Source organism: Alligator mississippiensis, chromosome 8 (genome assembly GCF_030867095.1).
Source record: "Alligator mississippiensis isolate rAllMis1 chromosome 8, rAllMis1, whole genome shotgun sequence".
Lineage (NCBI taxonomy): Eukaryota > Metazoa > Chordata > Crocodylia > Alligatoridae > Alligator > Alligator mississippiensis.
In genome coordinates this window covers 11,370,481-11,396,491 of record NC_081831.1, presented here as the reverse complement: position 1 = coordinate 11,396,491, position 26,011 = coordinate 11,370,481, and the positions used below count along the sequence as shown (strand labels likewise).

Here is a 26,011-nt window from a genome sequence, read left to right as displayed (position 1 = left end):
CGGGAGGAAAGAGAAGCAGAGAAGGAAAAATATACCCAGTTACTACCAGTTTGACTATAAAAGTTATTTATTGCTAAGCATATGAAATATATAATGGTACTAGTAGTAATAGACATGCAAAAGGAAAAAACAAACACAAACAATTACAATACTACCCTGGTTTCACTAAGTATTTGGGGAAACTTAGCTCAAACTTAACTAATACAGTTCAGGTTCAGAAATGTATGCCTAGAGTGAAAAGAGAGAGAGAGAGCGTTGGGATTTCACCAGTCCAAGGTACTTGGGCTGCAAAGCTGACAGACACAGTCCGTAGCACAATCCATGAAGAGAGAGACGATCTGTTCTTCCAGCGTCCCAAGAACAACAGCGGGTGGTGTCAGCACAGGAGTTTTCTTCTTGAAGCACACACACTGCTGCTTTGTTACATATTTTTATTCCCTCAGTTCAGCTGCTTCGAAGCATTCTCAATAGTGTAAATCATTGTCTCTTCTTTTGACAAGGGGTTATCTGGTTTGGAACATCTCAAGAAACTGATTGATAATCAGGAAACGCATAAGGTTAGGGAGTAACCAGATACTTGGGAGCCAGCTTGAAATTCCTATGGATAGCAGATATACTATGGGATATCTCATGGTTTCTTCAGAAATAATAGATAGCTTGCAGCATCAGGATTTGGATTTTTACTTGTTGTGAACAAGCCTCAGCTTAGCATGACTTTTCCAGATCTAAATATAGTCTTTTAACAGACTTAAGGCAATTATTGGGGTGCTCATAACCTTTTATGGAAAGGACTTCCACCAGTCGTCTCGGGAAAAGTATGCCAACACCTGTGATTAGGGCTCCAACGGGCTGGCCGCTGTGATGAACCCCTTTACCATTGTTCAAATGTTGTCCATACCCCCTCTGACTCGGTCTCTTGCCTCAGCATTCCCTAACCCAGAAACCGAGTTTTAGTCAATCAAGTTTAAATAGGCCTCCCATAGTGGGACCGGGGAATGTACGGCCCGAGATGCCTATTAAACTTAGAGGTGTGCGTGTGTCTGGGGGGGGGAAAGTCTTTTGTAAATCCAGATTAGAACTGGTCTGATAAATGCTGAGCTGGGTGTGTGTAAACATGGGTTGATTAACATTTGGAGCACAGCTTCCCATCATGCAGTGCTCCCCTGCTTCTCTGATCCCAGAATTCACTGCAGTCTCCGCTTCAGGCTTTCTGTTCTCCATCTCCCATGTTAATGAATGGTCAACTGGTTCCATCTCAGATGCAAATGAGACCTAGGGCAGTTATTTCACTCTTGTCACCCTTATCTGGAGGGTCTTAGGTGTGTCTCTCACTGCATCTTAATCAGTGTCATTTATGTAGAGGAGGGGAGGGGTGGGGTGAGTCCTTTGTGAGTCAAACAGGCTGTGTCCTGTGCCAGGGTTGCCCAAGAACACAGAGCTGAGATGTAACACTTGAGTCAGAAGGAACTCGGGCTCCTCACTGGGGTCTAAAGAGGGTGCAGAGTGTGCACCCAGGGCTGAGTCAATGGAGAAGCATTGGGACTCTGGAGGATAGTCTGGGTGTTGAGATCATTGTGAGACTGTAGCAAGGGCAAGAAGGCAGCAGACTGCCATAGAGAGACAAGCCATGAGCCGATAACCCGTTTCAAGGCTTCATCTCTCTGGCCTGGAGTCCCACGGCTCTCCTGCTCCCAGACCTGGCTAAAGGCTACAGATCCTTGTGCCCTAACCAGGATTGCTCAGCTTGCCTACAAAGACGGACCTCTTAGCGGCTCTGCCCTTGGAGGGCTGCAAGCAGTGGAGACTGCTGAAATGGAAAACATCCTTCTCAAAATGTGTAGTCTTAACAGTAAAGATGCAGCATTATAAGATGTGTCTATGTTCTTCTGGAGGCATCTCGCCTCCTGGCCTAGGTAAACTTCTGATGTCCAGGAGGGCAGGTTGAACTCATGGGAGTCTCTAAACGTCTCTAAGGCTTTGGATTGTCCCCCTCACAAAGTTAAGCCCTCCCAGAGAATTTGTCTGGCAAGCCCATGAGGGGCCAAATCTGGGTACCAAACTGTCTTCATGGCTGCTTGAGATGTACAGGGAACTGCTGCTCCTGGTTGTATGCACCTCCTGCAAAACCCAAGACTGAGTTAACATTGTGCATATGGCAAAAAACTCACTAACCTGCTCAAAACAGTTTTCATGCTGCAAAGCTATCCTTGTCTCCACCCAGAACATCTTTCCCCAGTCATCTGGTGCACACTCCATGGGGCCCATGCTCCTCTGCTCTCTGGGCAGACAAAAGTAAATGCCAGTGTCAGGAACCAAGGTGGAAGTTTTTGTATGCCTTGCTATTTAAGTATTTCTGATGTGTTTGTTACCATAGTGTTCAGGCTGTCATGCGGAAATGTGGTTCAGGACATAAAGCCAGGCCAAGCATAACCCACCAGTGAACAGAGGTTGCCTAAAATGAGGAGGAAAGTTCTGTGAATTTTCACTCAAGGGGATCATGCCAGGAAGAAACAGAACATGGGAATATTGCCCTGCAAGTGATGCATCCAGACCACAGTCACTAGAGCATAACTCCAGTTCAGGACAGAGTGCCCCTCCACGTCACAAGATCTGCAGCAATATCCCCTAGTTCTTGACCCACCAGTGTGGAGGGCCAGGATATCCACTCCCATGTCCTGCCGTTGTGAGCTACTGCCTATTTTCCTTCTCCCCTTGTAACATGGCTCCTTTAGGAACTGTATTTTGCATTCTGCCACCCTGCATACCACCAGCTTCAACTTTCCCCTCTCCAGTGTTGTGGAAGAGGTGGAGTAGGTTCACAAATAAGTAAATGCTACCAAGACCAGCAGCAGATGGAGCACCCCACAGGTCCTGCCTTAAGAGAGCAGGGGGAGGATACTGCTTAGGACAGTCCAACCCACATCTTCTTGGCCATGTCCCCTCTGAACCTCTATGGCTCCCAGAGACGTGCGGCTCAGGAGAAGCTGTTGCAGCAGCTCAGGCTTTCCTCCGCCTGTTACAAGCCACCTAGTCAGTCTTGGCCATTATCCAGGCCCATTTCATCCTTGCTGTGTATGAAAGCAATTGGGATGATTCAGCCTTGAGATTTTTTCTCTCCTCTTTGACAAGTCACGGTACTGTCTGGGCTTTTTATCCCAATCACGGATCATTTCAGATGCAATTTGCAGCGTGCTTCAAGTACAAAAGCAGAAGAGACAGCCTGCTGAGAAAGGAGTGAGGCTCCAAGTGGCCGAGGCTAGTCTGTGCTCCCCTCATCTCATGGAGAGCCTCTGTGCTGCCCTTGTCTCATGTCGAGGTAAAGAGGAAAGTTCAAGCTGTCACTCCAGGCAGCTCATGCCAAGAAGAAGCAGAAATGAGAAGGAACCTAGGAATTTGTGCCGAGCTGAGACCCGGCCTGTTGTGGATGAACTCAAATCCACTTTCCTTTCACTGTCATCTCACAACTGCAGGCCACTTCTGCTTCAAACACTTGAGAGCAGTGAGTTGCTAAATATTTAATTTCCACTCTTACCACCCAGAGGGAAAGTGAGCAGCTGGGTCAGGGTTGTAAGGAGCCTTCTACTTCTCAGTCACCCGTCTGTATCCGTAGGGGCTGAGTTCCTACAGTTAAGAGATTTTGAAAGCGATGTAGATGAAGCTGGGGTGGGATGTAGTTTGAAAAAGCCCTCTTGGGAGGGACAGGTTGGGAGCCTATGTTACCTCAAATCAGAGAGACTGTCCCTTTCTAATCAGGAGACTTGGCACATGTATCGTTGATATTATGAGACATGTTATAGTGCCAGTTAGTAGCAGTGGTTGTACTGGACAGATTCTGTTGTCATATCTAACACAGGCCATAGTGGAGGTAAGTGCATGTCCTCTTAGCCACGTGTCTCCATGACTTTGAGACAGCTCACATTTTTAAGAGCCGCCTCTGTCCTATTGCCCCAGTTAAAGACAGCCCTGGAGACGAGGGGCAACTCGGACGTCTCAGGCATTCAGAGGGACGCGATCCAGCTGCCGGCCGGCTCACTGCGGGAGCTTCAGTGCCCCCCGGGAAGACTCTGTGCTGACAGCGAACCCCACTGCGCCGAACACACGGTGACCTACAGGGACAGGCTAATCGATAGACCGCAAAGGATGCACGCACTGATGCCACAGCAGCGCTTCTCAGCTCTTCTGGACTCAAGGCACCTTTCCCTGGCCTGCAGGCGTCTCCGTAACTTGTGTGGCCCCCGATTTCAATAACAAAGTTATATGCTACAGCGCTTCCCCCCTTGCAGAAGGGCTGGGCGGGGGATTGCTGAGGCAGCGAGAAGCCTGAACATGCATTTATCTCCTTCGCTTATCCGATCATCTCCTTACGCCTCTCCTCACACCCTTCATAGCATCACGATGCCCCGGGTTGAGCATCGCGGTGCTGAGTTAGGAGCCGCCAGCCCGGGCCCACGTCTCTCTCTTGCCGAACGCTCCGGCGCGGGAAGCAGGAGGCTGCCGTCCTGCAGCGGGACGCAGAGACGAGACGCTCCCGCTCACCCCGCTGCAGGCGTACAGGGGGTGGGGGGGCACGGGGGTCTCGTCCGGCATTGCAGTGACGCTCTCGCTCTTGCGGGGGGCTCCCCAGCGCTTAGAAAGGCGCGGGGCAGGCCGTTAGGGTTAGGGTCCGGCTCGTGTCTTCGGGGAGAGCTTATGGGGGGCATCTTTCAAACCCACGTCTCGGCCTCGTTAGCCGCAAGCCCCTGATGGACTCAAGGTGCGCCCTGTCTTGAGGAGGGCTTGGGGGCACCCATGGGGCAGGGTCTTCACCCATGTGTGGGGGTCTGGGGCAGGAGCAGGAGGAATGGGGAGGAGGAGGAAGGCGATCTCTTGCATTACACCAGCTAGATCTTTGCAACAAAATTACTTTAATTGCAAACTCCCCGAGCCCCGCAGACCCCCACCCCGGGCAGGGGAAGCACGAAGGCAAGGGGCAGGGGAGGCCCCGCCCCCTGCCGGCGACGGACGCTGGCCCCGCCCCGCGGCGGCGCATGCGCAGGGCGGCGGTCCGCAGGGCTGAGCCGCGCCGCCCCCGCGGGCCGGGCCGGGCCGGGCGCGAAGATGGTGGCGGGCGCGCGGGGGCAGCGGCTGGCGCGGCGCTACCGGCTGGCGGCGGCGGCGGCGCTGGCCATCCTGCTCGTGCAGGGCCTCGTGGTCTGGAGCTTCAGCGGCCTGGAGGAGGACGAGCAGGGCGAGGTGGGGCCGCGGGGCGCCTGCGGGGAGGGCAGGGCAGGGCTGGGGGGTGCATGCAGGGGTGGAGGGTGCGTGCGCCTCCCCAGCTTTGCATGTAGGGGATGTATGCAAGGTTGGAGGGCCCGTGCAGGGATGGGGGGTGCATATAGGGCACGTGGGGAGGGGGTGCATGCAAGGTCGGAGGTTACATGCAGGGTGCATGCAGGGATGGGGGGGCGTGTGCAGAGCTGGGGGGTACCTATGTGTGGAGTGCATGCAAGAATAGGGGGTGCATATAGGGCATATGGAGGTACATGCAGGGATGGGGGGTGCCCATGTGCAGAGGGCTGGTGGGGCATGCGGGGCATTTGTGGGGGTACATGCAAGGCTGGGGGTGCGTACGTTTGGGGTGCGTGCAGGAATGGGGGTGCATACACGCGGGTGCATTCAGGGGATGTGGGGGGTACATGCAGGGCTGGGGGTGCATACGAGGCTGGGGGGTGCCTCCAGGTGGGGGGCGCATGCTGGCGGGGCACTCAGGAGAGTAGGGGCTGCCTGGGCACTTACAGCCATTGCATGGCTCAGGCTCTGCTGCCCCCAGGGTGGGTGTCCAGCCCGGCACAGGCTGGCAGGGCAGCCTCCCCTCTCCGAAGCGCTCAGCACCTGGCAGTGCCCCCCGCTTTGCACCGGGGAAGCTGAGGCAGAGGCAGGCGAAGTGGCTCCCCCAAGGTCACGCCCCAGAGGCAGCTCTACGGCCAGGCTGTGTTTCGTGTTTCAGCTCCTGACCCCCATGTAGCACGAGCCACCTGCAGGCGTCGCATGTGCTTTGGGGGCACGCAGGCCTGGGCCATGCAGCCTTGAGACCATGCCTGCGCCTGGCAGGCACCCAGTGTGGTCCCGCATCTGTGCAGCCTGGGGCAAGCGGCCTCGCTCTTCTGTGTAAGGGCCAGATGGTCAAGGCTGGAGCGCGTTCAGCCAGGGTGGGCACAGGGAAGGGCTTCTGCTGTCTGTGCTGATGCTGCTGGTCAACGAGGGCCCAGGACTGTGCCTGTCAACCCAGATCCTTGGGCAAGTGATGATGCATGGGGGTAGGGGGCCCGTGTGCTGGCAGGAGCTGGGACAGGGAGCGAGGAGCAGGCAGGCCGGGGAGTTGACTCGTGCACTGAGGAAGAGTGGGTAGAGCCGGAGAGGACAGGTGCATCGTACTGTCATAGCTGTGAGGGATGTGGTTACATCTGGTTCCCCCGTTTCCTGGTGGAGTGGCTTTTGTGACTTGTCTGGCTAGGGGCAGTTAGGTTTGCCGGGGCTCAGCTGCCTCTCCCAGGCCTAGCAAAAGCTTTGCCTTCAGCATTTTATGGAAGAAAAGTTGCCAGCATTGGGAGGCTTCCTGGGAAGAGAAGGGAGGAGACTGTGTGTGGTCTCGGATCCCCCCTCTCCGCAGTCTGCCGAGCATCTGCTGGTGAATTGTGCTGTCAACTTGACTGACATGGTGAGCGGGCAGCGAGACCCCTCGTGGGCCGCACTTACCGGGCGGTATTGATGGCACCACGTGCCAGGGGACCGAGCGGCTTCTGAAGTCTTCTGACTCAGAAAGACTCCACTTAAGGTATGGAATAAATGTTAGTGGAGGGGAGGAGAAATGCCTGTGATGCTTAAGAGGTTGGTGACAAGGGAGGGAGAGGAGGGAACCGAGGAGCCAGGAGTTCCTGAGCTGCAGTCCTGGCTGTACTTCTGGCTCCTTCACTCCTGTGACCTTGAGTGAGTGACTTGACCATCTGTGAAATGGGAATGTTACAAACCCAGCTCAAAGGGGAAGCAGCGAAGCTTCGCTGAGTGAAGGGCTCAGAGCATTTGGGATGGAGGCCTCGACTGCTAATGTTTTCCCCAGTCTGCCTTTGCTCAGGAAGAAACGCGTAGGCTGTGTTCCCTCTGGAGGCCCTGCCTTTTGGCTGGAACTTCCTCGCACGATTTACCCATACGTCCCAAGATTGTGCTGGGAAGTTGGCAGGTTTCGCTGATGCCTCTGGGCATCTTGCATACAGATGAGAGGAGAAATTAGTCCATTGGTCTCATGGTCTTCTCCTGCGTGGTGTGAACATGAGCTGAGGGCAGGAGTGATCTGAGAGCAGGAGAGAACCGCCCTGGGCTGTTGCTGAAAGCCAGGACCTGTTAGGACGTCCCAGGAGAGCTGGCTTTGCAGGGTTGTGGAGAGATGCCCCATGCTGGCTCGCGTGCTGGGGTCCACAAAGCATAAGGCAGCATCATACAGATGCTCCAGGTAGCTCCACACGCTGTAGTTCTGGACCTGGAAGCAGCATGGCCATGTTAGCAGGGTGCTGTGCTTGCTCTGCAGAGCTAATTAACCTAAGTAATGGCTATAGCCATGTTAGTACAGAGTGCTTCTTGTCCAAGACCCAGCTCAAGTATCTGTGTCACTGGCTTACCCTGTATGAACAACCCCTTAGACACTCAAATGAGCCTTGCCCTTTCCCTTCCCTTTGGCGGGGATGTCTGCACATGGCTGGAAGGATCATTCTGCTGTCTGTTGCAGCTGCAAGACTTGGATGATGTGCAGCCTGCGCCCAAACACAAACCAGGATCTCCTGAAAGAAGACTGAGTTTCCCCTCCTTGCCATCTAGCTGCTCTTCAAGTAGCTGCTTATAGCTGCCATTCTTTTGGCAGGAAGCCTCCACTGATATCTGTTTCCTTCCTACTCAACTCTTTACTGTGTCTTTTCAGAGAACGTGTCACATAGATAATAGGGAGACACAAGATACAGAAAATAACAGAGCCTTCAGCTGGAGAACTGATGCACAAACTCAACGAGATGGCTGGCCTTTTGAGTCTGTCTGCACATTCAGCCCCACCTTCCTCGCCACTTACTGACAGCAGGGCAGGCAGCATGGCTGAGAGGAAAAAGACCCTAAAGATATTCCCAGGAAGACTTTGTGCAGACCTCACAGTGACATGTATAAATGAGGACAGACCAATGCTCCTGCAGCACGTTGCCTCCCAAAGGGAGGGGAAAGGGGCTGCTCAACCTCTTCCTTGTCCTGGAGATGTGCCTCAAACATCTCAGCACATCTGGATTACATGCTTGGTAACACACTCCAAGCTTGGTTCCCCGTCTGTTGGCTTGGAGGTTGATGGGAGCAGGTCTGCTTGCTCAGACGATGCCCAGGTCAGTCCCCAGAGCTGTGTCCCTTCCCGCAGAGATGGCAGCTTCTTTTTCTGTCTACCTCTCTGAATGAGTTAGTCGCTGAGGTGCTCCATTGCCCTGACTCTGGGCTAACATGGCCAGCCACGTCTCCTTACTGCCTCTGTCAGCTTTTCCAATTGAACCCAATTGCTGTCGATCGCACTAGAGCGCCCTCGGAGACAGGACAGACTCTTCTCTGCCTTAGGCGAGCTACTTCATCTTGCTTGGTTCAGAGCAGGGCTGAGGTTGCAGGTAGGGAGGGCTAAAGGACTCTCCAGTCATCTTGCTTTGCCCTTCAAGTGGGCAGCTTCAAAAACCTTATTGCAGCTGTGCCAGTTGTTGCCACTCCCTTCACAGGCTGGCCAGGGCTGAGCGACAGCCCTGTCCTTCCTAGGAGTACAGTGCCAGCTGGAATCCAGTCTCCCTTTCTTACAAATGCCCATTTTGTCTTGTCCTGCATGCTTTCCACGCCACATCTGCAAGGTCACTTTGCCTATGTGCTTCTGCTGCGGTAGAAGGTCTGTGGGCTGAAAGGCGAGGGCACACTCCGCGGCCTGTGCAGGCCTGGCTTAGTTGGGCACTACCTGCAGTGGAGACTGTCAAGGCAGTGACACCTGTCTCCTGGGAGCCTGACAAGCCAGCTCATTTCAAGGGAACCACTGAGCAGCTAGGGTGATGTCTAGACTAATGACTTGGAGCCTAAAGCCCATGCAACTTATTCCCAATCCCTGGATAAAGCTCCCCCAGGACCTTATTTCTGATCCTTCTATGGACACTGCTTCCTTCTGGACAGTTGCACTTACCGATAGTTGGCATTCCCTCTGTTTGCTGTTCTCCAGAGGTACCCTGCCTCTTGCAATCAGATTCTGGCCTTGGATGTATGTGCATGTTTCCCAGCAAGCTTGGTAGGAGCTCTGCCCTGTGCCTGATGGCAGAGGTTGGCTTCCTTGGTGTAGTTCAGGCTTGAACATGCAGTAGATTTGTGGAAACCTCTGAATATCCCTGTAGGTGGAGAGGAGGAGCTGTAGTTTGAGGGGGGGCGGGGGTGGTGAAGATCCTTGTAGCTGATTCATGTACTTTTCCATTTTTCATTTTGTATGTTTAATCCCGTGCCTGTGTGGATCAAAACGCCTCTCCATCCTAAGCATTTCCATGGTGCGCATCACAAGGGGATCAGAGAAGCTCACTGTAAGATGGCCTGTTCTCATTGCATAACATTAAAGCTACTGTAGAAAGCAGGGCAGGGTGGTATCTTCTAGACTAACTCATTTAGAGTGGCATGAACTTTCATAGGCTGTCCTACCTCTCTGAACACAACTATTGAATTCTTCCCAAAGAGCTTTAACTGTGTTAGAGACACAGTGAGTGAGTCTACACATGCCTATTAATGCGCAGCAACAAACTCCAGGGCTTATTGCTCCTGGGCGCTTGTCTGCACATGTGCCCAGGATTGCAGCACATTGAGCCAGGGCGTGGGCTTGGGGCTGCTCCCCGCTGCTCAGTGTGCTGTGGAGGAGCTGGCTGGGGCACAAGGGTGCTTCAGTGCTGGGCTAGCCGGCAGGCAGCCCCCCACACTGAAGCACCCTCGTGCCCCAGCCAGTTGGAGCAGCGTCTACACGAGTGCTGCTGCACACAAAAAAAACCCCTGCAGCAGGGCAATACTTGTATTTACAGGTACTATCCTGCTGCAGAGTAAATGAGTTTACTCCAGCCTAATAGCAGCTCATGTGTAGATGCTAAGACGTTTACTGCGCAGCTAATTACTGTGCAGTAAATGTCTTGTGTAGACATGCCCATGCGGCCCAGTTCAGGTGTTCAGAGTCGTACGAGTTTGGGCATCCAAATCCCACACGTAACTTTGGAAAATCTCAGCATGTTGGTTTTTTTTGATTCTTCAGTGGCCTTTTCTCTCTATCCGTATTTCATGTCCCGTACAGTGTCTGCAACCCAAATGCCACACTGGTGCAGGAAACCTGGACAGCAGGTCCTGTTTCCGTCCCCTAAATGGTGGGGAAGAAAGGCTGAAAGCCCAATTAAATTTCAAAACTGCTTTGTTTAATGCATCTTGGTGACACCCGTGGCTCAGGGCAGGGTTGTGTTGAGGCGGGGTTTCCAAGCTGGCCAGTTCCCCCGAGCTCAAAGATGCAAAAACCTCTGTTTGCAAACAGGCCTGTGTGAGAATCCCTCAGCCTTTCTCGCTGGGAGAAAGGAGAGAGCAGAGCTCAGTTGTTCCCCTCATTCTTGGCGTACTCAGATCGAGCCCTTGGAGCCCACAGGCTGCCAACTGGATAGGAAACATGCCTGCGATCTCTGCTCCAGAGTCTGCACGGCAAGTGGTCATGTGCCCGTCAACGCTCCCATCCTCCGCCAGCTCCCAGGGCTGGCTGCTACCCAGAGGCCACGTATTTCAAATCAGGCAGACCAAAAAGGGGAGGCAGAAATCAGTTGTGCTGCAGAATAGTGACAAGTATCTGGATTCACGGAGGTCTGCTATTACGATTTGCTTTCCGGTGGTACCTGGAGCTTCCAAATGCAATCAGGACCCCAGGGTGTCGGGTGCTGTCTGCCCGTACAGTCAGAGACGGGGATCTTCCAGGCAAGGCAGGCAGAGAGTCAGTGGGAAACAGAGCCCTTTATCCCTTTAACAAATCCCCCACCCAAGAACGGCCATAGCAGAAGCACTCACATCGTGGCCCTGTCAGAGTAACAAATCTGCGAATTCTGCTAAATACCTGCCATCAACAACCATGGGCAGGACACGAGAAGACGACGACCCCGGCAGATGAAGATGAGAGGGGGAATAGAAAGGGCAAAAGCAATCATTGTTAGATAGCAAGTTGATGCCAAAATATTTATTTCCTTAGTCATCCCTGTTTGTCACTGCAGCATCGTTTGTATCAGTCGGGAGGAAGGAAGGAAGTCCCTGGTGGGAAATTTCCTCGCAGCTCTGGATTTTGTAGGTGGCTGGGAGATACCTTGGTGACGGATGTGTTAGAAGCACGGCTGAGAGCGAGTCCTTTTGTCAGCACTCTCGCCGCGCCAACCGAGCGGGCGCTAGGGCCCGTGACGTAGGCTCCCTGCCTGTTTACGCTGCGGCAAGGTTGGCCCGGGTCTGGGTGTCTGTGAAGGAGGGCTCGCTCCAGAAGGTGTGGGAGGGAATAGAGAAATGATCTCTTGGCGGGCTGTGGAAGTGGCTGTGTGGGGGAGGGCAGGAGCGATGCGCGGGCAGCGAGTTCTCCTGGGAACCTCGCCAAAACTTCTGCACGAGCCTTAAATACAGAGTATGGGATTGGAGTCAGTCTCCTCTGCGTCCCTTGCAGACTGGGCTGGAGGGCTTGCTTCTGGGTGGTGCAGTAATTAGGGACCGTTGGGTTTATTAATTGGCAGCTCAAGGAAGGACCAGGTGGCTTTTAATTATTCCCTCTATGGGGGCGAGGAGCCAGGAGTGGGCCAGGGGAAGGGATGCGGGTCCTTCTGGGAGGCGGACTGAGATGAATCGGGGGCCTTATGCGAGACCTGTGCCTAAAAGCCCTGAGAGGCGTGTTATAGGAGGACGGACAGGAGGTCTCTGCTCCCTGCTTTGTTGCTAGAAGTGCACGTGAGGAACAGCCTTGCCCATCACGACTGGGCAGGAGAGGCCGAGGGCCTGGGCAAGGGGGGGCATGGCTGGTGATGGAGACGTGCTCACAGCAGCTGCTGGGAGCTGAAATCTCAGAGTAAATGCGGCAGCTTTGCTCCCAGTGCCTTAAAGGGGGACAGGAAAATAAAAACCAGAGCGGACGAGACTTTTGCAAAACCCGCTGCTCTGCCCGTGCTCCTTGCCCCTCCCCTTCCATGCTGCTGCAAGAGCCTGGGTTGCCTCCTGCTTCGCTGGCTGGTGCCCATCCTCTTCTCTCTGGGAAGCACAGGGTGAGCCTGCCAGAGACCGTGGAATGGCTCTGCTCCTTGCTTGTCCTCCTTCTCCCCACCGCGCCACTACTATGACTTGTGTGGAGAAAACAGGTTTCTAACTCCCTGCACAGATGGGCCAGCGTGGTGACTAATGAACTGTTCTCTCTGCCCAGTCTGGGCTCCCTGTGATGCGGGTGCCAAGGGGAAGACTGGGAAGGGCTGAGTCTGGCCCAGACCTCTCTGCTGCACGAGCTTTTTTGACAGAAGCCAGTTAAAAGCTGACCAGTCGGTCAGCCTCTGCTCATTGCTGTGGCACGTGATGGCTGTATGGGGCAAGCTGGCTTGCTCACAGAGCTGTTCAGTCAAGATGCTCTTTGCTAGCATGTGAGGTCTGCTCTAGGGACTGTGGTTTGTGCATCCAGGTCCTGCAAGCGTTGAAGTGTCCAAGCCTCTCCTTTGCGCCTGGGTCTCCCTTCGGTTTGCTCTTCCCAGCTTCTGCACCAAGGGACGAAGTCCTTGTGATGGGCTGGTGCATCTGCTCTCTATACTTCCTGCAGTGGCTGCCTTGCTGTGCTCCAGGTCTCTCAGAGCTCCTGTCCCAAAGCATCCTGCCCCCTTGCTGGGGCAAGGGGCGTTGGGGTAATGCTTGGATCCCAAGCACTGCACTGAGGGATAGCATTGGGAAGACCTCTCTGAACTGCAGCAGCAGTGGCACTGTAAGCTTACTGTCCAGCTTCCGTCGGCCAGACCAGAGTGAAGGACCCAGGCACAAGTTCAGTACCTGTCCAGGCCTGGCGAATGCTGGGACAGATGCTGCTGTGGAGTTGAAGCATCTTCCGGTTGTTGCAAGCACAGGCAGCACCAGCCCGCTGCTGCTGTCTGCTCCAGCCTGCGGAAGGAGGTTTGGTGGCTGCAGTCTCGGCTTGCCTGACCCGCTGGGGCTGGAGGGGCCCAGGGAAGCTGCTGACTCACCTTGTCTCTCTTGCTCTTAATGCTTCCAAGCTTAGGTTCCTGCTCCAACTCTGTTGTTTCCTCGGTGTGCTGAGCGCTACCAGCTGCAGCCTTTCCCCAGCCTGCACCTTGCCCCATACACAGCCCCAGCTGCCCCCCTAATCTCTGCACTTTCAGGCCTGCGGGTAGCTCCCACACATGAAGGGCCCTACCAGAGCAGCCTACCTAGCCATCGGTCCTGGTGTCCTACCTTCAGGAGCATCCTGTATCTGAAAGCAAGGCGACTTCTCCAGTCTCTTCTCCACCACCCTGCTGCCGCCTTTTCTCTGCTGCTTTTCGCCAGACCATGCCACCCAAGCTTCCTCCCCTCCCCTCTCCAGTGTCAGCTTGCTTGGATAATGAGCCAGCCTGGTAGAAATAATGAGGCATAATTAATGGTTCCCTCTACTTTTGGCCCCGGCTCCTTGGCACAGCGTGCTGTCGGGGGCTTGAGCCAGCAGGACATCCCAGCTCCCTCTCTGTCCCTGCTCCCAAAGCAGCTTCTGGGAGTCCAAACTGCAAAAGGGAGCAAGCAGATTAGCGCAGCATGGCTGTCCTGTATGACCAAAGCAGTATGCCTAAGGCCAGCAGAGAGAGCAGTTGGCAGTATTGGAAAGGAAAGACGCTAGCCTGTTTATCACCACAATGCCCGAATGCCTTACTTCCCTTTCTTGGGTGCTTGGGGACATGCAGTACTTGTACAGTACACAGGAAATACAGAACAGCAAAGATCAATGATTACTAGTGTGCGGAAAAGAGTGCAGTTGTAGTTAAGGCACTGAAATCCCAGGTCTGCCCCAGACTTGTGTGTGAACTTGGGCAAGTTCATTCCCATTTTACAGCCAGATGAAAGAAGAAACTGCCTTATGAGAAGCAGTGGTCTTCCTAAGTGTATGTACAGTGCCTAGCACAATGAGGCCCTGCACTCATAAGACTTGATGCGTGGTGATGGGTGTGTGTGTTCAGATGCAAAACAAGCATGCCAGCATGTGTGCCAGGGACAGGGGAAATGTCCCCTTCTCTACAAATTCAGCACATTGAAAGTATGTAAGGCGGGGGGTGCATCAGGACTTGGGAGAACAGTTGTTCACCGTGGCTCCCCGTGGGATAATGAGGTCTAACGACCACAAACTCCTGGAAGGCCGATTAGACTGGACATAAGAAGAAACTGCTTTACAGTCCGTTTGTCCAGGGTCCAGAACCACCTCCCCCCAGAGGTGGTGCAAGCACCTACTCCGGACTCATTCATAAGGCATCTGGATGTTTATCTTGCTGGGATCCTGTGACCCCAGCTGACTTCCTGCCTATGGCAGGGGACTCGATGATCTTGCGAGGTCCCTTCCAGCCCCTAATGTTTATGACTCTATGAGTCTAAAAACAAAGTTGAGGTGTATGTTGTCATCTCTCCGGTCACTTACTGCACTGCACAGATGCTGCTAACACTGGTATATTGAGCAAGAGACTGGTTTGAGGGTTTCCTGGCTTCTTTCTCGAGTTCAATCATGGGCTGCTTGTGCGGCCTCAGAGCAGTCAGTGCCGTTGTTTTGCTCTGTATAAATGGTGCAGCGTAAAAGGGAGATCGGGGTCAAGGGGGTTGTGCCTCAGTTTCCCATGTATTCAGTAGGAATGTATGATGTTGGGTCATTGTCTGTAGAGTACAGTGGAGCAGGTGGATCACTGTTGATCATGGTACTCCTTAAGCAACTTGGTGACGCATCTGAGAAGTTAATCCTTTCCTTTGTGTCCAATCCAATGTGGAGAAGGGACGGCAAAAGAAGGCACGGCTACCTGAGAACAGCGAGGGCTCCCGAGACTCGGACAGCTCAGCCGGGCGCCGTGGGAGTGCTAGCCGCAAGCACGGGAGATGGAAAGGCCGCCCGGAGGGTCCTGGGGTGCTGGTGACCAAGGTGGTGAGAGCAGTCACAGTGAAGCACAAGCCTGGACGGAGGCTCCCTGTCATGCTGGACTCATCGAGCCGGAGGAACCTGACGGTGCTGCGTGGGGACGCCCAGCTGGCCATCTTCCAGCACGGTGACACGGGCAGTGTAGAGGGCGCCCCTCAGCCCACCGAGAACAGCTTCACCCCCAAGTGTGAGATCACAGGCAAGGATGCCCTCTCGGCACTGGCGAGAGCCAGCACCAAGCAGTGCCAGCAGGAGATTGCCAATGTGGTGTGCCTGCACCAGGCTGGGAACCTGATGCCACGCTCTTTGCCCCGGCACTGCCAGCTCTCAGGTGAGATTTGCCCCCAGATTGCAAGCAAAGCTCTGAGAGAGGTCCTTGCCAGTGCCCCCTACCCTCTGGTCTAGTCCTAGTCCGGAGTAAGAGACCAAATCGCATCAACAATGCCTTAACTTTAATGTGTGATCAAGGGGGTGCAGGTCATCCAGTGTAATGCATGCTAGCCTCTTAAGTTAAGGATCTGGCCTCTGAACAAGGCTGGTTTGTCTGTATGGAGTCAGACTGCTGCGCGATTGCAAAGGGAAATCACAAATGCAGCCCACAGTTATGTATCTTTGTGGGCAATAGGGAGCACCTTGCTCACAGCCAACATAGAGCAGCCCATGTTCTAGCAGGCTGTGCTCTGTCTGCTCACAGCCTCCTGTCAGCACTGGGACAGAAGACGGTTGATGCAGCCCATTTTCTAGAAGGGGATGATCGCAGGGTGCTTCACATCCTACAGGGGTGCTGCATGAAGCCCTGGCTGGGTTCTCCTGGTTCATTGAGAACATTGGAATGGCAGGGTTGGGGCAGTAAGAGATCTCTCAGCCTTCCTGGGAACCTCTTACCCAAGGGAACTGGCTGCTTTCCTTCCTCTGGCTGTTGCCTAGCTGTTGGCTCAGTGTGTGACCCCTCTGTCCCCCATAGGGAAAGTCAGCCCCGTGATCCAGTGGGACGAGAGCAGAATGCAGCAGACCCCTGTGAAGAAGCCGGTGCGCATTGCATACATGCTGGTGGTTCACGGCAGGGCCATCCGCCAGCTGAAGCGGCTCATCAAGGCCGTGTATCACCAGCAGCATTTCTTCTACATCCACGTCGACAAGGTAGGTGATGGGAGGCAGTCAGGGTGGGAGTCGCACTGCAACAGAAAGAAGAGACTGCGGGAGGCATGCGGGGATCATGGTTGCTGGGACATGGCAGGAGGCCATGTCTGAGGGAGGGAAGAAGCAATTGTACTGGTTGGCTCCTCTGCTGGGGTCTAGCAGCTTGTTCATCGAGACTGGAGCTCTCTGTCTCCTCGCCCAGATCGCAGCTGAGCAAAGATTTTGCCATGGAAGCACCGCTCTGTTCATTCCCACAACTTCCCCGTGAGGGTGGCAATAGCTGCCAGGGACGGTGAATTCGGGAGAAACGTTCTGGGTCCATCCAGTACTGGCCTGTCCACCTGGGAGGCCTGTGATGCACCTCCTCCTGCCTGTCTGTTCCTTCAGACACCTGTGACTGCCTGCCTTCATCCCGCCCTTCCCAGGAGCCTCAACTTGCACCCAGAAGGTTTCGTGCTGCCCTCCTCAGAGCAGAGAGCTGGTCCCTGGGCCTCTTTCTCACCTACGATTCCTCCCTTGTGAATGGCCAACCATCTCGTTCCTTTGAGTCCAGCTGGACAAGGGGTGGGCTCGCCCTTCTCCCCAGAGGGGACATTGACACTCGAACCTCCTCCTGGTTTTCTGTCTCCTAGGCACTTGGCAGAGTCCGGTTGCCATGCAAAAGGCTTGCCTGGAGATAAAGCTGCACCCTGTCCCGTAGCTTAAAGCCGAGTGGATCAGCTCCTAGTGTGCAGAGTAGGTGTGAGACCTGCCAGTGCTGGGAGGCTGGATGCTGACCCCAGGCAGCTGCAATGTCCCAGCCTGCTGCTCTCAGCCCAGCAGCACGGCTGAGGGGAGTCCATGGTCACCATATGCCTGCCATGCAGATCTGGCTCCTCGTAGTGTTTCATTGCTATCCCAGCACAGGGGCATCAGCCCAGCCAGTGGGAAGTGCAGGGTGCTGTGGCAGCGGCCAAGGGGGCATGGGCAGGCTGCCTCGGCAGTTGTTCCTGTCTTTTTTGGGCTGCCAGAGCAGGTTGTCCACCCTGCTTCGCCCTGTCAGCCTCCCGTTCAGGCATGCCTGTTCTCAGCTTGGATTTCTCCAAGCCTTGCGCCTCCTGGTGATGATGGGCTAAGGTCTGGTGCTGTCCCCAGTGGACTGGAGCCTGTGTGTATGAGTGGAAGGCAGCCAGGTCAGTGTTTCACCAGGGTCCAGCACAGAGACTAGGCACTGAAATGGGCAGGAAAGCCTGAAGACCCGCCAGACTGGTTTCCCCATGGGGCAGTGGCGCTCCCTGTAGGAATGGGCTCAGGTAGCAGACACTGCAGTTCTCGGGAGCACTGAGCACCTGCAACTCATCAGCAAGTGCAGTGGATGCTTGGCCTCTCCCAGATGAAGCTTGGGCTAATTCTTGGGGTCTTCTCTTCTGTCACGGTGCTGCTAGGACTCCCTGGGGCTAGAAGTCAGTGCCCTGGGAGGCCCAACCCTGCCTGAGCTGGAGTCTCTCCTTTGCAGCGCTCTAACTACCTGCACCGTGAGGCTGTGGAGCTGGCCCAGCACTACCCCAACATCCGGGTCACACCCTGGCGCATGGTGACCATCTGGGGCGGTGCCAGCCTGCTGAAGATGTACCTGCGCAGCATGAAGGATCTGCTGGAGCTGACTGAGTGGCCCTGGGACTTCTTCATCAACCTGAGTGCCACTGACTACCCGACCAGGTCAGCCAGTTCGGGGGAGTGGGTGGGAGGGGAAAAGCTATTTGCAGCTGTGGCCTCGGCCACTTCAGGAAGTTGATGTTCTGGCACCTCGCATGGTTGCCTGTCTGGGAGATGCCGGAGAGCATCTCTGTGGGAAGGGGGAAAAGATGGAAAGGAGAAGAGGCCAAAGGGACAAGCATGGTTGCAGGTGGCACTTGCATTCGCTGGCAAGGAGGGCCGTGCCCACTAGACTGCTTGCTGGTACTTGCACTGGGAGTCTGTAGGCTGGAAGGCCTTTATCCCACTCTATACATCCCTGACCCTCTGGGCACTGTAGTGGGTAATGCACAGACATGCACACATGAGTACAGACATGTGCATGCCTCCACACATGCACAAATGCATCATTTTCTCCTTGTCCCGATTAGACTTTGAACAGCAGGGAGGTCAGATTTGCATCGTGCTGGCCGTGGGATAAGTATTTGGACCTGTGCCTATCAAACAGCTGTAGACCTTTGTCAGTGGCTCTTTCAAACTCAGCCATGCTCAATAAGCATTTTGTGGGCCACCTTGGCTCCAGCTCCTGTGCCAGTGCTGTTAACTCTTTTGTATTTGCAGGACCAACGAGGAGCTGGTGACGTTCCTGTCCAAGTACCGGGACAAGAACTTCCTCAAGTCCCATGGTCGAGACAATGCCAGGTAACAGCTGCTCACCTCCCCCAAGGGGCTAGCACTGGCCTCGGGGATAGACGTGAGGTGCAGAGAGCAGTGGGAGTCAGCTTAGAGGAAAACGGGGATTAGGGCTGTTGTCCCAAGCTGCTGAAAGGCCATGGCACTCCAGCCCTACGCCATCACGTGCTTGTAATACAGCTGTGTCGATGATGGGCCAAGTCCTCCGCTGTACTAATGATCTATCATTACCACACTTGAGGGCTAGGGACACTCCAGTGCCCTTCTCTCACTGCAGAGAGGGAAGTACTCTCCTGGTGCTGGGCAGACTCCTCACAGTGGGTGTAAGGAGCTCTTCAGGGAGAGTGCATTCTTTACCCAGCCCATCCTCTTCCCTCCTCTCCCACAAGGTTCATTAAGAAGCAGGGCCTGGACCGCCTCTTCCACGAGTGCGACTCCCACATGTGGCGCCTGGGTGAGCGGCAGATCCCTGAGGGCATCGTTGTGGATGGCGGCTCGGACTGGTTCTCGCTGACCCGGAATTTCGTGGAGTACGTGGTGCGCACGGAGGACCAGCTGGTGTCCCAGCTGCGCCAGTTCTACACCTACACGTTGCTGCCGGCCGAGGTGAGTCGAGGAGAGGGTCCTGGCCTGGGAGAGGTGTCTTGGGGCTGGCTTTGTAGCCAGGAGTCGAGCTGCAAGTGATCTCTTTTGTGCCCATGCACAGTCTTTCTTTCACACTGTCCTGGAGAACAGCCATGCCTGTGAGACTCTGGTTGACAACAACCTGCGGGTGACCAACTGGAACCGCAAGCTGGGCTGCAAGTGCCAGTACAAGCACATCGTGGACTGGTGCGGCTGCTCCCCAAATGACTTCAAGCCCCAGGATTTCTTGCGGCTACAGGTGAAAACCCTGCTCCTGCTTCTCTTCCCTCCAGCCCCTCGACCTGCCCCTCTCCTTCTCCCCACTCCTAGGCTAGTGTCAAGGTACTTCAGAGCGTAGACCTGGCTGTGCCAGCTTGGGTACTAATAGCCTTGTAACCTCAGCACCCTGGGGCTCACGGCAGGCTGCAAAACCTGCCCAGAAGCTAGGCAGATGCTTGGGCTGTCGGTCTATGCTGAGCTCTGCTGGCAGTGCCAAAGCCAACCAGCCTAATGCCAGCTCGGGGGTGTCTGCATGAGCTGTGGTTACATACCCTACAACCTACACCCCTACATATCCTACACACACTTCCATTCCCCTCTCCACTGTACAAATCCAATGCTCAGTAAGCAGCTTGGCTTCCCCTTGCTCTAGGCTTTGGTTTAGCAAACCCACATCTTCTCTAGGGAGAAACCCTCTTAAATATTGTGGTGCTGAACTCCCCTGACAGACACCTGCCAAGTGAGCAGGAGCCGAAGACGTGCGCATGGTTAATCATCTCTGCCAGCTTGCACTGACCCCCTTAGGTCCCCAAAGGACCCAGTGAGCAGGGCCAGGCAGCCAGTGTCCTGCTGGCCTTGTTGGGGCTCTGAGAGCAGAGACATCCTCACAGGCCGAAGGGCCCGGTGCGGTGTCTCTGGACATGCTGCTGCTGCCCACGTGTCTTTGGAAGCCAACCTGCTGTCTCTGCGTTAGAAAGAACAGTGATGGATTGTTTCTTTGGAGCCTCATTTGCTTCCTGCCAGGCTCTTTGCCTTCCTCACAGCAAAGACAGACAAGTCAGCTTTCCTGCCACTTGCCTGTTCTTGGCTCTCCTGCCCCGGTAGGTGACATGTTGCCGACCCTTTCAGAAATGTCCATGTCTTTTCAGCAACTCTCCAGACCTACGTTCTTTGCCAGGAAGTTTGAGTCGACGGTGAACCAAGAAGTGCTGGAGATCCTGGACACGCACCTCTATGGTAACTACCCGCCCAACACGCCGGCCCTCAAGGCCTACTGGGAGAATGTCTACGACCGGGTGGATGGCCTGAGCGGGCTCAGTGATGTCACCTTGACCTTCTACACATCCTTCTCCAGGCTGGGGCTGCAGAAAGTGACATCCTCTCAGATGCAGAAGACGGAGAAACTCTGCAGGTAAGAAGGCCTCAGGCTCTTGATCTGGGCTCAGAGGAGCCAGCCCAGATCCCAGTGCTGCGGGGACATTAATCATCTCTTTCTTTCTCCAGATTTGAGCCCCGGGGCTTCCCATCCAGCATGCACCTGTATTTCTATGACGATCGTTTCCAGGGTTACCTGGTAATGCAGGAGGTGCAGAACTCTGTGACGGGTCAGGCAGAGTCCCTGGAGATGTGGATGATGCCACGGGGGGCTTTGAAGCTGGCGGGTCACGGAGGACAATCTAACCGGTTACAGAACCTGGAGGTAGGTTCCCAGTGCCCTCCCCAGCTGAGTTCATCCATCTTGCTTCCTTGCCTACTCCAGCCCTCCCTCCCAAGCTCTGGAAGACAGGATTGGCGGGGCTGTTAACAGAGACTGTGGGAGAATCTGGATGTGGTGCTCCATGCTCGGGCCATCTGCCCTCAGGAGTGCCCAAGGCCAGAAGTGGCTGAGGCTATGTGTCCCTACTCAGTGGGGCAGGTACAAGTGGTCTAAGCTTGGTCCTTTGAATCCAGAATCTATTTCGGCTTCATCTGTTCATAACCTACTGGAGGCCACACTACAGCCCTTGGCTGCCAGGCCTGGTGAAACGTCCTTGGGATGCTGTAAAGAGGGTGGTGGTTGGTGCCTCTGCAGCCCCTGGTGGGCTGTGGCCTGGTGTGCCCCAGCCTCCTCCTGACTTCTTCCTCCCCTGCCAGGTGGGCACAGAATGGGACCCAAAGGAGAGGATCTTTCGGAACTTCGGGGGCCTGATAGGGCCTTTTGACGAGCCAGTGGCCATGCAGAAATGGTCGCGGGGGCCCAACCTCACGGCCACCGTGGTCTGGATTGACCCCACCTACATCATTGCCACGTCCTACGACATCACAGTGGATGCTGAGGCAGAGTTCACGCAGTACAAACCGCCTCTCAATCGACCTTTGCGCCCTGGCGTCTGGACCATTCGCCTCCTCCAGTTCTGGGAGCCCCTGGGAGAGAACCAGTTCCTGGTGGCGCCGCAGACCTTCAACCGCAAGCAGCCTCTCAGGAAGGGTGAGGGAGGCTCTTGTCTGGCACCCGGAGGCCTGACTCCATGCCCCGTTCCCCCCTCCAGCCCTCCCACATTTCAGCTGGGCTGTCTCCCCAGTGGAGCTCACAACCCGGAACCTGAGTTACTGGTCTCTGCTGGACAGTGACAGCAGGAACAGCTGTACTTGGGACTCTTCCTGGGCCATGCAGCCTGCTTCACACAGGCCACCCTACAGCAGTGATATGGGTCTGAACTAGCAACCTTGAGGCAAAGCCCTGCACCATCACCTGACAGCAGGGGATTTGGAGCCAAACGCTCTGCTAGTGTGAGTGGGAGAAACCAGAGCTGCACATGTTTACAGTGCAGCTCTGTGCTAAGATGGCCCTTGCAAGTGGATCTAGTTGAGAAGCTTTCTATCCAAACAGTGTTTGACAGCCTGGCTTTGCACAGATGGCACCAGCCAGTCAAGGCCAGTGTTGGCCATGTGTCCCTTAGCTTCCTCGTATGGTGGTCAGGAAGCATCTTCTGGGAGGCAGTGGGTCCCAGCATGCCTTGCTCTGGGCCATGTAGTTAACTTGGGGAATTCACTGCCACAGGAGGTGGTGAAGGCAGATAGCATAGCCAGGTTCAAAAAGAGACTGGATAAGTTAATGGATGATAAATCTGTTAATGGCCATCAGTCAGATTGTTTGGAGATGTTTCCTCTGGTGTCTCTAACCCAATAAATGGTGGATGGTAGGGGTGAGTATTGAATAGAGATATCAGGTTCAATGCTCTCCCTATGTAGGATTCACTTCTGCCACTGTCAGAGACAGACTGCTGGGCTAGATGGACCATTGGTCTGACCCAGTGTGGCACTTACGTTCTTATGAACCTGGCCTATCCCATCTCCTCTTTTCCCTCTATGACCTCTTCCTGTCAGGTTGGGGCAGTCTCCTGCCTCCTGTGGCCATGGGACAGGATAGCAAGACCCTTTTTGCCTTGTGGAAGGGCTGTGCTGAGAGGAGGGTGTGTGGACTTCACCCACCTGCCTGCTGACCTTCTCTTCTCTCTGTGTCTGGTCCAGATGACAGCAGCTGGTTACACGCCGGTCCCCCACGCAATGAGTACATGGAACAGAGCTTCCAGGGCCTGGGCGGGATTTTGAACCTGCCGCGCTCGGACGAGGCGGAGAAGGAAGCTCTCCGAAACACGCAGCTGACGGGCAAGGCGCTGGAGGCCTGGACAGACAGCAGCATCAGTGGCTTCTGGTCAGTGGCCAACATATGTGTGAGCAGCCCCTCCAGCTGCTCCTCCCTGGAGATCTGCAGCAAAACCTCCTGGAGTTCGCTCTCCCCGGACCCCAAGTCGGAACTGGGGCCTGTCAAACCTGACGGGCGGCTGAGGTAGCAGGGGTGGCCTTGGGGCCTGGTCATTTGGAGCAAGCAGCATCCCCCGTGGCAGAAGTGGGGGGAAGCGACATGGCCTGGGGGGGATTCTCTTGACTAATTCATCCTGCAAAATTGCACCTTATCTGCCCAGGGAAACGAGAGAGGAACCTCCAGGTGGAAGAAGAACTTTCCCATTGTATTTTGGGAGAGGTGCTAAGACAGAGTCCCACCTACCTCTCGCAGGAACAAAGGGATGCCCATCACTGGGGCACACGAAGGAGCTCTGTATTTATTACTCCATGCAGTTAAGACTCAGGTTTGGGGTGGGGAAGGGTGACTGAGGGAAGGCGGGGTGGACTAGCAGGTCTGTTGGTTCTGGGTGACCCCAACACCCCTTCCCCCCGCTTTCCCTCCCCCCTGCTGGATCTTTACAGGATCAGGACTCCTGCTACTGATTTCCACATTCCTGAGTGATGGCTGGCAGAGGGCTCTGGGGATGGAGCTGTGTGGGGCCATAACTGGGCCGTGTGACTTTGTCCATGCCCTCGATGTGGCTGCCGGCTCAATGCCAGCATCTCATCCCCTCCCCCACCCCTTAGTTTGTATTTTTATAAATATCTCTATAAATATATAAGAAGCCAAGTGCAATAGAGACAAAGGGCCCTGTGACAGGTGGGGACTCCTTGGGTCTCCACCTCCCTGTACACTGGAACACTTCTTGCTCTCTTGGGGGTTCTGTAGAGAAGAGGGTAGATTTGGTTTCTCCCTGCAGTGGCTGCCGGGAGGTGCTCTTACGATCGCCTGGCAAAGGGAGATGGGCAGGGGTTGGAACCCAGTCTCTGTAGCAGCCAAGTGAGTGCCAAGGCTCCCCGGTGTGGGGTTGCCAACTGTGCCAAATGCTCCTGTCTGCTAGTGTTTCTTATAGGAGGCTGGGCCTGAGAACAGGGATGGACAGCCCCAGGCTTGCCCCAGGTTGCTGCTGTAGTATCCAAAGGCTGAGAGGGTCTCCTTGACTCAACAGTCCCCTCTTATGCCTGCTTGAATACAGAGACTGCAGGAGCCGGGCACTGGGATATAATTGTCCCACCCACAAGGCCCAGCCCTGGCTGCTGCTCAGATTCAGTGATGCATACCTCTGATACAGCCCTCTCTGGTTGGGCAGTGCTCAGTGCTATGTCCATTAGCCCAGACCTTGGTCTGGGAAACTGTTCCCTTCTGGGTTCCCAGGACCAGCAGTGTTGCCCCATGTGGCTTCCACAGTGAGTGGCCCAGGGTCAGGTGAGCTCTGTGCAGCCTCCCTTGCCCTTTCAGGGCTCCTGCTGGAGCAGGGAAGGGCCTCAGACCATGTCCACGTGCCCCAGTGATGGGGGTCTTCTGAGTGACCTGGTGAGGAAACGCCTCCTCCATCCTCTGCAGTGCTGGAGGGTGGGACCTGGTGCTTGGAGACTCTTCCTGAAATGGTTGCATTGTTTTCAGAGTCCATGTTTCATGTGAAATGTCCCCATTTGAACCTTTCCACTCAGCCTTTAACCCTAGGCTGACCTTGGCATGTGGACCCTCCAGCCTGGCTTCTTCCACTTAACTGGTGGGGACAGTGACCCATGTATACAGTCCCAGGGGTGACCCTGTATGCACCATATTGAACTGCAAAGGGCATGGGCAGACTGACCAGGTCACAGTATTGCCACTCAGAGCACGTGGGGAGGGGAAGACTGGTCAGTGGGAATGGGTCTGAAGTTCAGGTTCAAACTCACATGGCCTGATAAGGGAGGGTGGCTCAGTCTCCCCAGAGTGAGGGAGTACTTGCACTTCTCTAAGGTCAGTGGCTCCCCTGGATCAGAGGGGCTGATTTGGGTTCACCTGTGGCATTAAGATCATCCTCTCCCATTGCTGATTTCAGTTGGGGGCAGTCATGCTGGCAGGGACACGATGTTGGAGTAGTTCTTTCCTTAGCTAGTGGACCCACAGCAGTGGGAGGCCTTAGTTCCCTTGTGGCCCCAGTGAGAGGACAGGCCAGACTTGTACCTGTGCCCTGTTCCCCTCCTCCTTAGCTGGGACTGTGGGATGATGTTGCTTTGACTGGAGAGGGACTTGTTCCAAACTGTGCTGCGTGTCCTCAAGCAACCGGGAGATAGGACATGAGTGGGAGTATCTCCGCAGGATACGGAACCTGCTCCAAAGAGGTGGTCCAGAAAGCTGTGTGTCAGGAGCATTGTGTAACGTTGTCTGAAATATGCAACACCGCCACAAATATATCTATATCTCTATGGCCCTGTGCACATCCGTTCTTTCAGCCTTCCCAAGACAGCTGATCGGGTTTCTGCTGAGATGCATCTCAGAGCAAATCTGCTGGCCTGTGCACCTGCCCCTTCCTGCTGCCTTGAGGCATCTGGGCAGTGATTGCTGCTTTCTTGTCTCAGGTTTCCCCTCCCTATTATAGGGAACCACAGAGGAAGAACCAAATGATGCGTAAGAGCTTTATGCACCAGCCTGTATTCGCATGTTCAGCCTGGCCGGGAAGCTCGCTCCTGTAATAGAGACATGTTATTTTGGGAGGAATGCTAGAGCAGCCACTCAGCATCTGTTGGCGGTTTCCAGGAGCCTTGTTCTGTAGTGAACCCTGCTACCCACACAGCACGGGCTGCCTTTCACAGTGACTTTTTTTTTAAGTGCTGCTTTGTTCCCAGGGCAACTGCTGCCTCTGCATCAGGGCATCACATGAGGCCTGACATGAACCCCAGAGGCAAGCTGCCTGCTAGGCTTAGAGCTTTGGATTCGAATCTCTGCAGCTGCCTCAGGCAATGCTCTGGGCCAAGGATTCTTAGTCCACAGTTTCCAAAGTAGTGTTGCCCAGCATCATCATCTCCCTCTGA

General features: G+C 54.9%; 1 protein-coding gene across 2 annotated transcripts; it reads left to right on the top strand.

The window, feature by feature from the left end:
* The first annotated feature begins 5,066 nt into the window (after positions 1 to 5,066).
* Positions 5,067 to 25,407, top strand: XYLT2 (xylosyltransferase 2). Of its 2 annotated transcripts, none has more exons than XM_059732106.1 (11): positions 5,067 to 5,232; positions 15,050 to 15,524; positions 16,158 to 16,333; positions 17,829 to 18,031; positions 18,629 to 18,709; positions 19,090 to 19,306; positions 19,407 to 19,583; positions 20,473 to 20,735; positions 20,828 to 21,023; positions 21,458 to 21,791; positions 22,835 to 25,407. In XM_059732106.1, the coding sequence occupies exons 1-11, from the start codon at positions 5,098 to 5,100 to the stop codon at positions 23,155 to 23,157; spliced, it is 2,580 nt and encodes an 859-aa protein (XP_059588089.1). In that variant the 5' UTR covers positions 5,067 to 5,097; the 3' UTR covers positions 23,158 to 25,407. The 2 variants fall into 2 exon arrangements, with proteins under 2 accessions (XP_059588089.1, XP_014457267.2); XM_014601781.3 differs by having other exon boundaries at positions 5,068 to 5,232; positions 15,053 to 15,524.
* The last annotated feature ends 604 nt before the right edge of the window (positions 25,408 to 26,011 follow it).